At 45.3% G+C, this 16049-nt stretch overlaps 1 protein-coding gene across 3 annotated transcripts in view; it reads right to left on the reverse strand.

Moving 5' to 3' along the window:
* Window positions 1-16049, reverse strand: part of HORMAD2 (HORMA domain containing 2) — a 26942-nt gene continuing 10893 nt past the window's right edge. For all 3 annotated transcript variants that reach the window (XM_069871368.1, XM_069871366.1, XM_069871365.1), the window contains 5 exons: window positions 13098-13249; window positions 12035-12288; window positions 11491-11599; window positions 10285-10346; window positions 1-335 (listed from right to left, as the gene is read on the reverse strand). In XM_069871368.1, the coding sequence (XP_069727469.1) occupies window positions 231-335; window positions 10285-10346; window positions 11491-11599; window positions 12035-12288; window positions 13098-13249 (682 nt within the window). In that variant the 3' untranslated portion in view covers window positions 1-230. The remainder of the gene's footprint in view (window positions 336-10284; window positions 10347-11490; window positions 11600-12034; window positions 12289-13097; window positions 13250-16049) is intronic.

Genomic DNA, 16049 nt, shown 5'->3' on the forward strand with positions numbered 1-16049 from the left:
CATAAATCCTCAACTTTAGAACATCAAACAAGTGTTGTTGGACAATACTGTCAAGGCAATTGTGGTGCTGCTGTCTCTTTGCAGTCCAACAATTGTACCAGACAAATAATTATGCAGAAATACATGTGGTATGTGGAAGAGTTAAGTATTGGAAGAGAGTAAAGGTCTTTACTAGTCAGATGACAATGCAAACTCACACCTTCCAAAATGTATTGTGTGTCAGATGAACATCATTTCCTGCCTTCCAGAAGCAGCGTCTCTGGTTCACTGACCTTCCTTTTCTTCTTGGGTCTTGTTACCTCTTCCTGGCTAAATGCAAGGTTCAGGTAGTTTATCTGTAAAAACCATCAGAAACAGTGATCATTCTCATGGTACAGGCTCCTACTCAACCAGTCAAGAAATACAACTTCCAAAATTACAATGCATTTTCCTGGATTCTCTTGGGTTGAGATCCCGTTCTTCTGAAAAGCAATTAGGCAAGGAATCAAAATCGGAATACTACGTGGAATTGGATTTGAAAGATCCGTGAAAGCAACAGTTTCAGCTTCAGGAATAAAGAATATTGCTTTGGTGGCACGAGGAGCAGTACCCAAATCCCCAGTGCTGAAAGAAAACACAACAAGCAAGGAGACCTTTGGGAAATGTAACAGCTTATAGGGTAGAGCCTTTTCCACCAGCCTTAGACAATCATCAAAGGATACAGAAGAAGGGGGAGACGTGTTCTACTTGTGGTCACTGGAAAAAGCCTTTCAGGAGGAGACATGTGGTAGCTCTCTTCCACTTCATGATGAGGGTCGGCAGGCCCTGGCCCAGGTTGCCCAGGGAAGCTGTGGCTACCCTATCCCTGGAGGTGTTGAAGGCCAGGCTGGATGGGGCTTGGAGAAACCTGATCCAGTGGGAGGTGTCCTTGCCCATGGCAGGGGTTTGGAACTGGGTGGGTTTTGAGGTCCCTTCCAACCCAAACTGTTCTGTTTGTTAAAATGCAACACGAGTCAGTCAATCTCAGACTTCAAAGGTTACCTGTAAGCTGTGACAAATAACTAAGCAAAGCAAACTTTCCCCAGGAGGCTTAACTTCCTTCTAGAGACACAGATTTCCTCCAAAAACATTCAGAGGACTACAAACCAACAGGTTAAAAAACATGGATAAATGTGCATTAGAATATAAATGGGTCAATGGTACATGCAATTCAGCTGGAGCACAGGGGGATGCAAAGCCAGAACAACAGCTGAAGTGTTGGCTGTGCCAAGTGACAAACTCACTTGTTCTCGTTATCACATAACATATTTTCATGTTTACAATAATAATCTGGAGCTGCAGAGAGTAACGAGTGTTGTCGCCCACCCAGAAGGGGTGAAGCATACACTCTGGCAGTGACACGGCGCTCCTCTTACTCGCACTGGAACTGAGCTGAAGGGACACACCACAGCTCACCACTTCGACTTTGCCTCCAGAGGGAAGTTCATGTGGACGAACGTATGATGAGCGAAGAGGGAAAGGAGTGCTAACTGAGCCCCTGCTCCAAAGCAGGAGCACTTTACTCCAGTTTCACTGTAAAACATGAGGAATCCTGTAACTGAAGCAGGATAAACATGAGGAGTTAATAAAGAGCTCCAGAATGCATCCTGGAGACAAGCACAAGGTCTCCAGATTACAAGCTGTGGTCATTATAGAATTCCCCACGCACGTCATCAAGGCTTGCTTTCTATCTGACCTTGGGATGAGGCTTTGGTAATCTTTGCATAGCAAAGGTATTTATAATGTGTGAAATAACTCTGATTATGGATTAACAGCATGGAGTTTGAAATAACATCATTGCCCCTCTCTATCATGTTTTAAATTGTTTTTCTGCCCTCCTCTTCATTATGAGCAACACAATATTGCTTAATGCAGAATGTGCAGTTTCCTTTCTATAAAACCGGAGAAAACAAGACTCTGCCAGAGTGAGACGGGCAGGTTCTCCTTCATCCTGCACACCCAGGCTGACAGAACTTCCAGTGCCACCCAAGGCATATTTGCTTGAGGAGAGAGTGATGAGTGGATCTCTGTGCTACAGCTCCTGACCTGATATCCAGCCGCTCAAACTGGCACTTGAAGCAGTTATTTACTTTCCTCTCCCTGGCATCGTTTGAACCTGCCTGCTTCCTTCTTTGAAGGAAAGGGCCCCGAGCAGGGAAATACTGCATCCCAAACCTCTCCAGTGCTAACACAGCTGCAGGGTTTGTCCCCTGTCCTGCTGGCCACACAATAAAGCAAAGTGACGAACTCCAGTCTCCTGGCCTCGCTCAGCTGAATAAGGCAACTCTCCTATTTTAGCCTAAACCACATAAGAGAGCATGAGCTACAGTCAGTGCTTTGATTTCTCTTGTTGAAGAACAGATCTGCTGCAGCACAGAATTCTGCTCCCTAGTTTTTACCACCTTGCTATTCCCTCCTAAATGTTCTGCATGGACGAGATACTTTTAGGGCAGGAGAAAGAGCCACAACGAGCAGCTGCTCACACACAGCCTGCTCGGATTCTCCAGCAGTTTCCCCTCTTTACCACAGGCAGCATGAACCTCACAGGAACCTGAGAAGAGTACTAACATCTACACAAGCTGTCAAGTGCTCTAAACAAGCACTGTTCATCTATTGAGGGAATAAGATGTCAGCTGTGTGAGGTATTTCAGCGAAGCCAACGTGTCCTGTCCTGTCCCTGGCCAGCTACAAGCTCATGTAGGAACTCAGAGCCAGAAACAGACCCCAGGTCCAACTTCTTCCAGGTCCTATCCTTAACCAAACATCCAAGCTTCTTCCCCAGAAATGTTGCTCTAAATGGGATTAAATCAGATCCTACATACGTTTATTTGACTTTAATCAGAAAGCAAACCTCTTAAGCGGTGTGGTAGAAAGCAGGAAATCCCTCCCATTGACTAAATATACAATCAAAGCCAAATTAATTCTAATTTTTCCCATGTACTGGGATGCTTGACTTACAATGATTGATGGAAGAGCTTGTGCTGTGTGAATGTTGAGTTTTGTCTTACACAACCACTATGGGCCCTCAGCTCTTGGATGAGCCTTCTGCTATAAAAGCACAGAAGGCAAGGACCAGAGCCTCACATGCTTACCCTGCAAAGGGACCGTGCTGTCAGCAGGACAGGCAGGACAAGGAGCAAGACCTTGGCGCAGCTTCCCTGTACCCAAATGGGGCCTTCAGAAAAGCTGGGGAGGGGCTCTTGGTCAGGGAGTGCAGGGATAGGATGAGGGGAAACAGTTTTCAGCTGAAAGAGGAGAGATTGAGATGAGATCTTGTGGAGAAATGTTTTCCTGTGAGGGTGGGAAGGCCCTGGCCCAGGTTGCCCACGGAAGTGGTGGCTGCCCCATCCCTGGAGGTGTTCAAGGCCAGGTTGGATGGGGCTTGGAGAAACCTGATCCAGTGGGATGTCCCCTGTCCTGCCGGCCACACTATAAAGCAAAGCAATGATCCCCAGTCTCCTGGCCACACTCATCTGAATAAGGCAACTCTCCTATGATAGCCTATGCAGGGGGAATTGGATGATCTTTAAGGTCCCTTCCAACCCTAACTATTCCACAATTCTGTGAGGACGAGTCCACACCAAGGAGCAACGACAGGAGCAGAGCTATGACCTCCTGACTCCTAGGCACAGCTCTGGCTCTAGGTCACACTGTGAACACAGAGCGAGTGCGAATCTCCCATTTTACAACACTGCTCAATATGTGAGAAAGTAATCTGTTGCCACAGAATTTTTCTGTCAAAACCCAGCTAACTTGTGAATCATACAAGTGTTATTAATTTCTGGCATAAAACTAACAGGACAGCTGTGCATTGTCTGGAGAAGATATCAGGCTAAAAATAGATTAGACTGAGATTAAAGCCTTCCCAAGGCAGACTGGTGGATGAAACAGAATGAGCAGACCACAGCCACACTTCTATTCTTAGATAGACAAAATCAGGACCTCGTTTTGTGCTCTGCAATTTTCAGTCCCCAGTGTCCCCATGTATTCCGGCCAAAAATTCCCAGCATAAATTGAAGCAAATTTACAGCTCTTCTGACGTGTGTTTTGCTTCTCAAGGCATCTTCTGCAGAGAAGCTAAAATTGCACAAGATCATCCGACTGTGTCGCTCTTTGTCCCTGGCCTGCCCCATGCTGAGGTTTGGCACTTGGCAAATTTGATGCCCTCAGAAGAGTTCCCTTTGTTAGGGACACAGAGTGTTTGGTTTGGCACCTTGTAACTATCCCAACAAGTACAGAAGCACATTAATGTCAAAAGAAGTCCAGTTCCATCAAGGAAGCCAGAAGAATAAGGGCTGAGACACAAGACTGAACTGCTGACATAAGGCAAAGCGATCTCAAGGTGTCAGGGACAACTACCATCACCAGGGAATTTTACTCAGAGAGAGCCAGTGCCTGATGTGTCTTGTGATTTCAGCTAACGGTGACTCAACAGCACAGCAAACACTTGCCACTGTCAAAAATTGAGCCAAGGACTCTTTAAATTTATCCCCTATGAGCTGAGGATCACTGGTGAATGGCAATTTCTCGCTGGTTGGAGGCAAAAATTCACACCCTGACCGCTGGCTGCTCTGTGCTTCCCAAGCCCAGCAGAAATCTGGGTTCACAAGGTACATCATAGTGAAAGGACAAGAGGAAGGGACCACACTGAAATACAGGAAATTCCATTTAAGGACAAACTTTTTTTGACTGTGAGGGTGCTCAAGCGCTCCTTGTCCAGACAGGTTGTGGAGCCTCCATCCTTGGAGATATTAAACACCTGACTAGACAAGCTCCTGAGAAACCTGCTCCCCTTCACCCTGCTTTGGGCAGTAAGCTTGGACATGATAGTCTCCAGTTGCCCCTTCCCACTTCTGTGACCCTGCAAAGGCAGCACAGGGCTCAATCTCTAGTAAAGCGATCACACTGACATTCATGGAATTAATCCTGATATTCATCTGTACAAGTGGAAGAGAATCATGCTGGTTAGCATGAAAGCCAGTTGACGCAGGTGGAAGAATGAAAGACACTCATTGTGGTGCTTCTGTGGAACCTTGCCACATTTCTGTCCCCAGGAAGCCACGCCAACACATCACCAACTACCAAGAGTCCCTGCTTTTTCCATAGCTCACTGTTAAAATCCCTGACATTCAACACAATTCCTTCTTTGCGAACTGGAAATCTCACAGGCCTCCTGCCTACCTCACATACCTTGTAGCCTTTAAAGGACTAAGGAACAGATTTTTTTCAGAGTGTAAAAATATGAAATGTCTTCAAATATACCTGATGAAAAAAACTGTGTCAACCCCTCTCCCGACAACCTCTTCCAGGACCCTCAATCACACTGTGCTGCCGTGCTGGCCATTCTGACTGCAGGATCACAATCCAATGCACATCCTGAATCTGGAAGCCTTCCTGTAAGATCACAGCATTGTAACTGAGGAGGCAAAAAGCAAGGGATGCTCCGTCTGCCTGCGAGGCCGCTATCCAGCTGAGTCCCTCATGGGATGTTAGATCTGTCCAGCCATAATTTATGCAGATTTCCCTAGAGGGTCTGGTTGCTAGCTTGCACGTTATGGACTTCTGTAAAGGCAGCCAGCTTGGAAGCTCCCAACAGATGTCCGCTTGGAAGCTCCTAACAGATGTCCCTAGGGTAGCTGCAAGAGAATCAGAGGGCACAAGGGTTAAATCTCATCAGATCTGCGGGGCAATGGGCCTCACCTCTCCACTAAGAGATCACTAGGAAACTGTTTCCTGCCCACTAGGCAGGAATAACTCATACAAGGGATGAATGGCCCCAAGATACAGCTAAGGATCTGACGTGAATTGAGAGAAGCCAGGAATTTCGTGACCTCCCTGTCTCACTCCTCCCAGCACAGCCTGAGCTCACAGGAAGGAGAGAGGCAAGCTCATCGCTGAATCTTGCTCTCTTCATTGTTTGGGTCTGTGTAGCCTCAGCTGGTTTGGAGGAGAAAATGTTCTGGGAACTTCTCATCAGATACAGCTCTTTTGATAGACAGTTAGAGATAAACCTTTCTGTTTTTTTCTTTTCTGCAAAAGTTCAAGATAATGACATTGCCACAGAAAAATGCTTTCCTATTGCTCTGCAAATGGTCGGCTTCACCCTTCAACTGCTTTCTGTCATGGCAATTCTAAAAGAGGTTTGCCTGGGAAAAAACAGACAGCAAAGGTCTTGATCTCCAAGCTGTTATTCTGCAATTGAATCCAGTTGCACTGACCTTCACTTTCAGACAGAAGCTGCATACAACACGAAAGCTTGGCAAAGGCACACATGGATCTCCATTGGGATGACCAGGGTCCTGGGCACCAACGGGACACTGATCATTGGCAAATTTTTAAGCTCAAAGAGGGGAGATTGAGATGAGATCTTAGGGAGAAATGTTTCCCTGTGAGGGTGGGGAGGCATGGGCCCAGGTTGCCTAGAGAAGCTGTGGCTGACCTATCCCTGGAGGTGTTCAAGACCAGGCTGGATGGGGCTTGGAGCAACTGCATCCAGTGGGAGATGTCCCTGCCCATGGTAGGAGACTGGAATTGGATGGGCTTTGAGGTGCCTTCCAGCCCAAAACATTCTATGAATCAATGAAATGCAGTAGGTATTATGCGCAATGCATCATCCATGAAATTTGTTCACATTGGCTTCCAACACTGACCCAGTCCCTCGGAAAAAGAGGATGTGGCCAGGTAGCCAAGCCTTCTGCATGGGAGCAGCAGCTGACGGCCAGACAGGCTGTCCTCTGAGGTCTAAACCAGCACTGACTTACAACACTGAGGTATGAATCTCTCCCTAGACACCCAACTTTCAGATAGCTCCAGTGAAGAGAGTTAATCCGCATGGCAGGAGGCTGCCTACAGCAAGCAGTGAATCGCAGCGCAGACACTCCTAAGCTATCAGTGATCCAAACTGACTGTGTCCACACAAGGCCAACTGTCAACACGCTTCCTCATGTCCCGCAGTGGCCAAACAGCACAAGCACAGCCTGTCTTGCAGTGTCTGGCGTTGGCTAATGAAGCCAGAACTTGGGAGGCAGAGCTCAGTTGTGCTGTGCTGATAGGGCCACACCATTTCCAGCTCTGGCACAGGCTCGGTCAGGGGCAATTCAGGGCTCTCTGCATGGTTGCTGCACTGAGCAGTCAGACTGTGCTCTAAGGACCACCCCAGAACTTCAGCCCACAGCTTCCTGACGGGAGATAAAACACTGCAGAGGCGTCCACATGGTCAGCTTTTACTCATCTTCTAGTTCTGTTTCATTCCAAACTCATTCCACGGCAACATGTTTGCTTACATGACGACAAAGCTTACCAAAATGAGTTTGCAGGACAAGAACATTAAAGGATTGCTGAAGAGTTCAAGAAGTTATCTTAAACTCAGTGCAGGGCCCCTTTCTCATCAACAGATTTCTATGAGCTAAATCAATGAGCAGCAAGTCCCTCTTTTACCCATCTCTTCACAACTCCTGGAATGCCAGTGGAAGATGGCAGGCTGCACAAAGACAGCACACTGGGCCTAATCTTCAGCTGATGCAATCAGACAAACTCTCCTGATGTCAGCAGAGGTGGGCTCATTTACATGCTGGTGTCTAACTCCGGATGATTGAGTGCAGAGATGCTTTGCTGGGAAAGGGCAATCTCTCATTTGATCCTAAGTATCATCAATCATGAGATGCAGATAACAAGCCAGCTGAGTACATGTAAATTGTTCTCTGATCTGGAAAGCCCTCTGTCTGACACTCCATGGCCATTACTTGTGGCCAGTTACAGCTCGAGCTGGACAGGAATAGCTGCTTCTCTTTTGGCAGATCCACATCCTCTGCCTCTCCCGTGTTGCTTAGATAAAAATAAGCCTTTTATACTTTAATTCTTTGTTTTCCTGAAGAGCTGTAGGTCAGGAAGATAATGATCAATAAACTCAGTTAACAGCACAGTTTTTGGTTTTGCTCACTGAGGAACCAGAGGAATATGCAGTTCACTTCAGATGAAGAGTAGTAATGGGCTCATCCACGTTTCCAAAAGCAATTGGTGACTGCAGATACCATTTTTGAATGCAGCATTTCTTAAATATCAAATCCTTGTACAGATACCAGATGCTAGGACATTCCAAATTGTTCTAGTTCTGAAAATCTTGGTCTGAATGTTTACCTTCACAGAGAGCACCTTCAAACCCAAGTCCCTGCAGTGCTGCTCTGTGGAAAACTGAACAGGTAACACCACGCTGCCACCAGAAGGGGAGGTCTCCCTCCTGGACCCTCTTTTCCCATTCCTTGCTGTCCAGGATTTCTCACTCCCTGACAGTCTTGCTGGTACAAGAGCAATCAACCTGTGAGCTAGTTCAAGGGGGAGCTTCTCCTGGTGGAAATCTAACACTCAAAGGCACGCCCTAGCACTGCAAGTCCAAGGGCTCACATCTGCCCCAAAAAAACAGACCTCCATGACCCAGACTAGGTTGTTCCTAGGACCCTCACACGTCAAGTTAATTAAACTCTGCAATTCAGGAGAAAATAAGTCACTTTGGAGACCTTACAGCTCTTTAAAGCAGAGTTTCTCTGAACACACCTGACAGCTGGAAAATGTTATTGATTGATCTGCAGCCTGGATAGCAACAGGGTGTTTGCATTCACACCCAACAGGAGTGCTCCTGCCCATCTTACCTGCACTTGACCCCGTTAGATAACACCTAACTCAGACTTCCCATCCACGCTGGCTTGCCTTCATTTTCTAAGACAAATTCACTCACCAGTTTGGCTTCCTGATTCAACAGGAATACACAATGGCCATTTGTTTTAACCACTTCCCTCAGAAAAGAAGGGAAAGTCCCTTTCATATGGAAAATAGTGTCAAATTTTCATTAGTGCCGGCTTTACAATGATGATCTGTACTTTTTAACTACTGGTTTGACTTTGGTTTTCCCTAAGCTGACTGAAATATTACCCAACTTCTAAGCTATGATGGTTTAAAGAGTAGTGTAACACATTAAACCCGCTCCTTTGCCAAGCAGAATCTACCAGGCAGAAGGTTTGTGAGGATTTTTTTTTTCTTTGGAAACATGCAACGGATAAAGTGACTCTTCCATTTTTCTGTTTCCACCACCTTCAGACACTCTCACTACTGCTACCGGGCTCTAATGAAATGCACATGCTGTGAGAGAGGTGCCTGGTGCTCCGTTTACAGTCGTGACAGCCCCGAACGAAAGTCAGAGGATGAATCAGTGGGACAACCATGAACTACAAACAAAAAAGGCTCCTGTTTTCACACAGACGACAGAATAAACAATGATCAGAAGGAAACTGGAGGATGTGACACAAAAAAAAATGTGGTTAAAGTTTGAAAAATACCAGCCTAGGCAGAGAAGTTAATTTCTAAGATCCAGAGTCAAGGCAAATACTTCACAGATGCCTTTTGAATGACACGTTAAGTTGTAGTCTCCAGTTGCTGTCTGGGTTAGACACCCCGGGATTCTTTTCAACAGAGGCGGGGAAAATTTTAGTAGCAATTTCCTACTCTCATTAACTTATCCTGTAACAATTCAGCTTCTGAACAGTCAAGCTCACATGGTTTTTAGCTAATTTGAATGGGAGGAGAATCAAGAGGCAAGCCTGGTGGTGTTCAGAGATTTGCCCTGTCACTGAAAAATCCTCTGCACATGCCCACAAACTGGAGCTCTGGTTCTGACTCAGGGTTTGGCATGGGCATTCAGGATGGAATTAATTTCACACAGCTTTACTTATCTAAAATTACATGTCTGGTCTACACAAGTTCCTTGGGTTGCCCCAACAACCACTGAAAGAGAGATCAGCACCTCCAGGAGAGAATTCCTCCTGTCCTAGAGAGGAAGCCAAAAAAGGACAAGGTCCAGTAAATACCTCTGACTCACCTGTAAAGAAAGTCTGGAAGCAGGAAAGGAGAGGGGAGGACCATGTTAGGTAACAAACACACCCTTCAGACCTAAAACAGGCTGGTCATTTCAGAACCCTTACTCCAAAACCAGCCTGGCAGGGACGTGGACTCACATGGTCTGCATGTGCATCCACAAGTGCCAGCTCCAGAAAAAAAAAGACAGAATTCTTGTTCTGGATGCATGAAATAGGAAGCAACTTTCCCTGGTCAGCTTAAGTGCTTCCAATTCATGCTTATATCCCTGCGCTGTAACACTTTGTAGCCTCTATGTATTATGATACTGCACAATCTTGTGGCATCCTAGATGACATCATATTCCATGGCAATGAATTACACCTTGCCTCACATACCTTAGAGCCACTAAAACCTGCTCACCTGCTGAGATGCCCTTGAGCGAAGCATCCTGCCAGTCTCCTTTATTTCCATTTTCTTTCCACCTACAATGCAAATATCAAATCAAAATTAGCTCCAAAGTTAAAACCCAACATTTAATTGACAATAAATCCAGAAGCCTGGCTAAATCGCTGTAGCAAAACCGCATGCCTGGTCTGAAACCGTGTAAACTTTGCTCCCAGGCCATGCCAACTCCTCTCAATGAAGCTTAGGGGAGAGCTTATCACCATGTACCAGTACATGAAGGTTGTCCACCAAGAGGATGGAGACTTCCTTTTTATGAGGAATCACGTGGAAAAGACAAGGGGTAGAAATTGCTCCTCATTTAAACTGTAGATCATCTATAAGGTTGGACCAGATGGTCCCTGAGGCCCCTTACAACCCTTATCACTCTGTGATTCTTAAACTCCATTTTAACCTGATTTCCTGAAAAATAAAAGCTCATGTTTGTATGTCATCCATCCAAGAGAAGGGGTATATGGGAAGGAGGGGAGCTGTCCCTGACTGTTGACCCAATTAGACAGTTTCAATAACATTTGATGGGGGACCCCAAAGCGCCTCAGTTTCATGAAAACAGGCAACTGCTTAGAGGGGGAAGATCCTATCAACATCCCCAGGGTGGAAAAGGTAGGCAGGATGAGTTCACCACTTATTAGTCATGGGAGATTCTGCAGGCGAAAGACCTGAAAAGGTGACTTCACAGGCAAAAATGCTGCTTTATAACACTGCCTAGGGATGTCATGAATGCTATTTACCATTTCGTCACTAGATGGTATTGTTCCACAGGCTATATCACAGAGCCTCACAGGTCAAACTGTGTGGTGTAGCAGAAGCTAGGATGACTGAAGTGACAGAGAGGCAGCTTTTTTATCATGTATGCTTTCACATTAGCAAAATCAAACCATAACAGCTACAGGAAAAGAGCTTTGGTGGAAATGTAGATAGTGTGACTTGGTATTGATGAACTGTGCACTTCCGTGTTTGAAAGAAAATCCTGAGATAAAGAGGTGGAAAGTTGTTGATATAAACCTGAACATTTCTCTTAACAAACCAACAGGCCCTTTATACAGTTCAGTCTAATCTGACATAGAATTCAAACAGCCTGACAAACTGTCCATCCACTTCAAAGTGAGAAAACCTATATGTTAAGGAGATGTTAGCTCCTCAGCTTTAAAACTGGGTATTTACCTGTAGCCAGAAGGCAACCAGAAGATGCTTCCATTTTCCAGATGGGATGGGTGTCATTTCTGTCCTCTCCACACTCATTTGAACCTGCTCTGACAGGGAGAGGCTGATTCTGTAAAGCAAATGATGCTTTGTCTTAATACCATAACCTAAAAAACATGGCAATGTGGTAAATACATAAACACAGCACTAACAGATTTTCACAGCTCAGTCCTGAGAAACGGCAAGCAGAGATGCAGAACACTCTGCACTTCTTTTTCTAGTTTGTGCATGCCTGTGTATAAACGTGTGTGTGTGCTGTGTCTCTCCGCAGAATCACTGCCCAGGAGAGCAGACTAGACTCAATTAATCAGTGGGTATGTTGGAATGAAATTCACTTTCTGGCCACGGCTTTCCAGCCCCAGTGCTCAATTCACTGCAGCACTGCTGCCCTAAACAAGCTGTCACCTTTATTAAACTAGGATTGTGAGATATGTTTCTTTTAAGGACAGTTTTGCTAAATAAACTCCATTCCTCCAGCAAGAACAGAACAGAGCTGTTTCTATACCTTTGTGCTCCCCTCCTCTTCCTCTTCATCACAGTCCAATCCTTGATGGGAGATCTCAGTAGGACCATTCTTCTGGATCAGGTTGCTTTCAACTGTGCCCATTCTTTTCTTTTCTGTTGTCACTCTAACTTTCATGAGGTGGAAGGCAGTGGAGACTGATCCCACTCTCAGGTGGACAGGATCGCCGTCAAACAACAGGTCACCAGGGCCACCATCATCCCTAAATCCTGGGGGCTGGTAATCTTGGGGAGTTACTATACAGGGAGAAAAAACCCACTGATGTCAGAGAAATCAAGTTCCATGTCTCCTTAATCCAATTTATTAAGAACTAGCTCATACCAGCCTCAAGTAACAATATCGACTACTAAAAACATTCTGGGTTTTTTTTTCAGGAAGAAGGGAGAGAATGCAAAGATAAAAATAAGCTGAGCAAATCTAATCAGGGAGCTCCAAGAAATAACAACATTTGGGTGCTGAGATACCATTAACATGCTCAACTTTCTGGAGCAGAACCCAATAAATGCAGGATGCCTATTCCTTAAAACAAGAAACAAACAAAGCTGTGGAGAAAGGTGTCTCCTTTTCACACTGCATGGCTGTACTTCTTACACAGACATTCAACCCTTTCTTAAAAAGCATCTGAATCTCTGTATGTCAGAAGGATTTACTATTTCTCATTGTTATCAGTTAACAGCTCCTACAATTTCACCTTTCTATGCTTTACTTTCTCCATAGGCCTCTTGTGACTGGACAAGAAGTAGTGGTTTTAAATTAAGGGAGGTGAGATTTAGACTGGATATAAGGAAGAAACATTTTACAATGAGGGTGGTGAAACACTGTCACAGGTTGCCCCTGTGCCTGGAAGTTCAAGGCCAGGTTGGATGGAGATCTGAGCAACCTGATCCAGTTGAAGATGTCCCAGCTTCTGCAGAGGGTTGACCTGGATGACCTGTAAAGGTCCCTTCCAACACAAAGCATTCTATGATTATGTAGGGGCTCATGATTATCGCAGAAACTGATGGAAAGGGAATTTTTCTAAGAGCACACACTGTTCCCGACCTACCATCATTGTAGTAGAGGAGTTTCATGGTCAAGGTAATGTCATTGGGAAGCGGGCCAAGGTTTTGCATTAACAGGTAGAGTTTCTGGATCAGGAGCCTGCTGGCCTCTTTAATGTCCTTGCTGCACACCCCATTCACAAAGTTCATTTGGTTGCTACAATCGGAAGAAGAATAACAGATTTGTTTCCCCCAGTCATGAATATTCACGATCTAACTACAAATACAGTGCGCCCACTGACTTGTCTGGAATCACCAGCAACAAAGCTACAATGCCTTTATGTAATTTCCAGATAAACAGGGAAGTGAAACAGACTCCAGGGATGGGGTGACATAGGCAAAACAACTGCTCTAAACTAAGAGGCATGGCATTTGCATTTGAACAGACTTTGTAGCTGGGGCAATGGACCCCATTATACACAAAAGTCATGACTCACTTGTTTGAACATGATTAAACTGGATCAAAGGACCATAAAAGAAGTGGCTTTCACCTAAGCAATCTCAGGAATGAGAGGAATGAGGTGAGAGTCCTATATAAAGCCAATTCATCACTGGAGCTATTTTCAAGTCTATTTTGCAGTTTGAAGAGAAGTGAATTTTATGCTCTCATTTCAATTCCATGTAAGAAAAACGAGCTCAGAAGTGCATTTTTCACAAGTGACTAAGGGGCATTCCTCTCACCTCCTTCACCCACCCAAATGTCAGCTGGCTGGTCTGAGCACGCAGTCTAGACGGAGCTGAAGGGACTGCAGAAGGGGATGAATCGCCCTCTGGAGGAGTTTGTTTCTCTTAACTACAGGAGTAGGTGAGACAAGAAGCCTAGGTCAGCCAGCTACCTCGAGACGGTTGGAGATGGATTAGATGAGTCACTATGTGACTAAGGAAACTAAATTTCCTTAGCTTTCAATGGGAAGGAGACATAAAAAAATGTGGCTCCTCCATCACAATATGATGCCTCTGGGAGACTCCTGGCAGGTGGATGACACCTTACACAGGCTGGATCATCTTGAACACAGTCATCCCAAACTGCTTCAAAAGCAGTAAGTAATGTAAGATAGCCGAGGGAATCCCAGCGCTGAATTTAACCGACTAAACCACTGGAAGGAACAGCTTCACTAAGTCTGATTCTTGGCTTGTCACAAAAACTGAGTGGCTGTCAAACAGCTTGAATTCCCAGGGTATGCAAGGAATGGATTGGTGGGTTCCGAACTGCCAACAGCAAAATTCTGTGCTGAGCACACCGTGCCGTCAGATTAAACACTGCATGTACAGAAGTGTGCGTTGAGTGAGAGGACACAGGCTGGCAATGCCTAAGGTGGAGTAAAGAGGAGGCAGACATTCTCTTACACATCACCTTCACAAGTCTTGGGATTAGTGGAATAGAAATGGAAAGGGGAAAGATAATAAGTAAAATAGAGATGAGATTACCATACGAAATAACAGGTCAAGTACTGGTTCAGTACGGGAATAACATTGTGAAGTTGATGCAGGAAAGCATCAAAAGTAGAGACTGAGGAACTGAACCTCTCAGAAGGACTGGGAACCATGGCAAGCAATTCCTCCAAAATCCATCTAAAATAAAGCAGACACCATCTAGGAGAAAGTTTCCCTTTTCCACTCAGACCCAGAAAACACCTGTAACAGAATTATTACCTCAGAGTTTGTCCATGACAATAAACCCTGCAGGTGTACAAAGCAGCGTTATCTGCTGAAGGAGGCAATAGCAATGATGATCCAATACTCCGATCAACACTAGTTCACTGACAACTGCAGGTACTGGCATGATCCCATGTCAGCAGTGTCAGTCACTGTGGAAACAGAACAGAGCCCAGGAGTTGGATGCCACAGGCTTTGAAGCCTCAGAGCAGAATGAGATTTTGACAGAACAGATACAAACACAACAGCAAGGTGATGTAGCCTCTTCTTGGCCCATACCATGACACCAAGGGATGTCCATCTGGGGACTTGTTATTTCCAAGAACTAATGACAAGAGCCATCTGACCTTTCAGATCGCAAAGGTCTCCTCTTTCCCTCAGGGTAGTGAGGACAACTGACAGCAGCTTCAAAGCAGAAACAGGGTACAGTCAACAGAACACTCCAGACTCAGACATTGTTCAGCTTTGCCCAACAGAAAATCTCTTTGCCACATATTAGAAGTGATGCAGATCTGTTTAGAGGAAGAGTGGCAAATAGCACAACAGGAGCATCACAGAGGAGCTTCCTGAGGAATATACAGACAGCAGATTTCTCTTGCTGTACAGGCAGGTTCCAAGGCCCAAAGATCCATCTTTCACCAACAGCAACTGCTGAAGAAAACTAAAACTGGGTTAATTATTTTTCTTTGCTTTGGTTATAGCCAACAGCCTTTGATAGTGTTTATTTCAAACTACATGGGATTATGGCCATGAAACACAGCTTTAAAATGTCTAATAGACAGAGCCAAAATGATGCAAAAAGCTGCTGCTTCCTGCCAAACATTTTGCAGCATCAACTCAGGCATCCTAAGCGAAAGTTCTCTCGGGTCACCCACGCGAGACTGCTCAAGAGGAATACAATGCAAATGCCCAAGGGAAAAATTCTGGGTTCAGGATCGTGGTGAAAGGGATCAGACCTGGAAAAGCTCCACTGGAAAGCATGAGGCTGCCTTGCAGAAGAACATTTGTCATTAGTTGAGACAGTAGCAAGCTCAACAGCAGTGCTGGTTCCTGCTTCGCTACCCTGATTAGGCACCACTTCTATAAATTGTCCTGAATTCAGTTCTGGTGTGCTTTAAGTGCCTCGCTGTGCTATGTAACAGCATTTCTACTCCTCAGCTCTGCTGTTCACATCCTGCAGGGTGAACATCCTCAACTCTGATGATATTTACAGCTGCTTAGTGACTCAGACATACTCTAATCATACAGTGCAGTTTCTTCTCAAAGCTTCAAGAACCCACTTTTCACAGTGTGATCCTGAG

Source organism: Phaenicophaeus curvirostris, chromosome 17 (assembly GCF_032191515.1).
Source record: "Phaenicophaeus curvirostris isolate KB17595 chromosome 17, BPBGC_Pcur_1.0, whole genome shotgun sequence".
Lineage (NCBI taxonomy): Eukaryota > Metazoa > Chordata > Aves > Cuculiformes > Cuculidae > Phaenicophaeus > Phaenicophaeus curvirostris.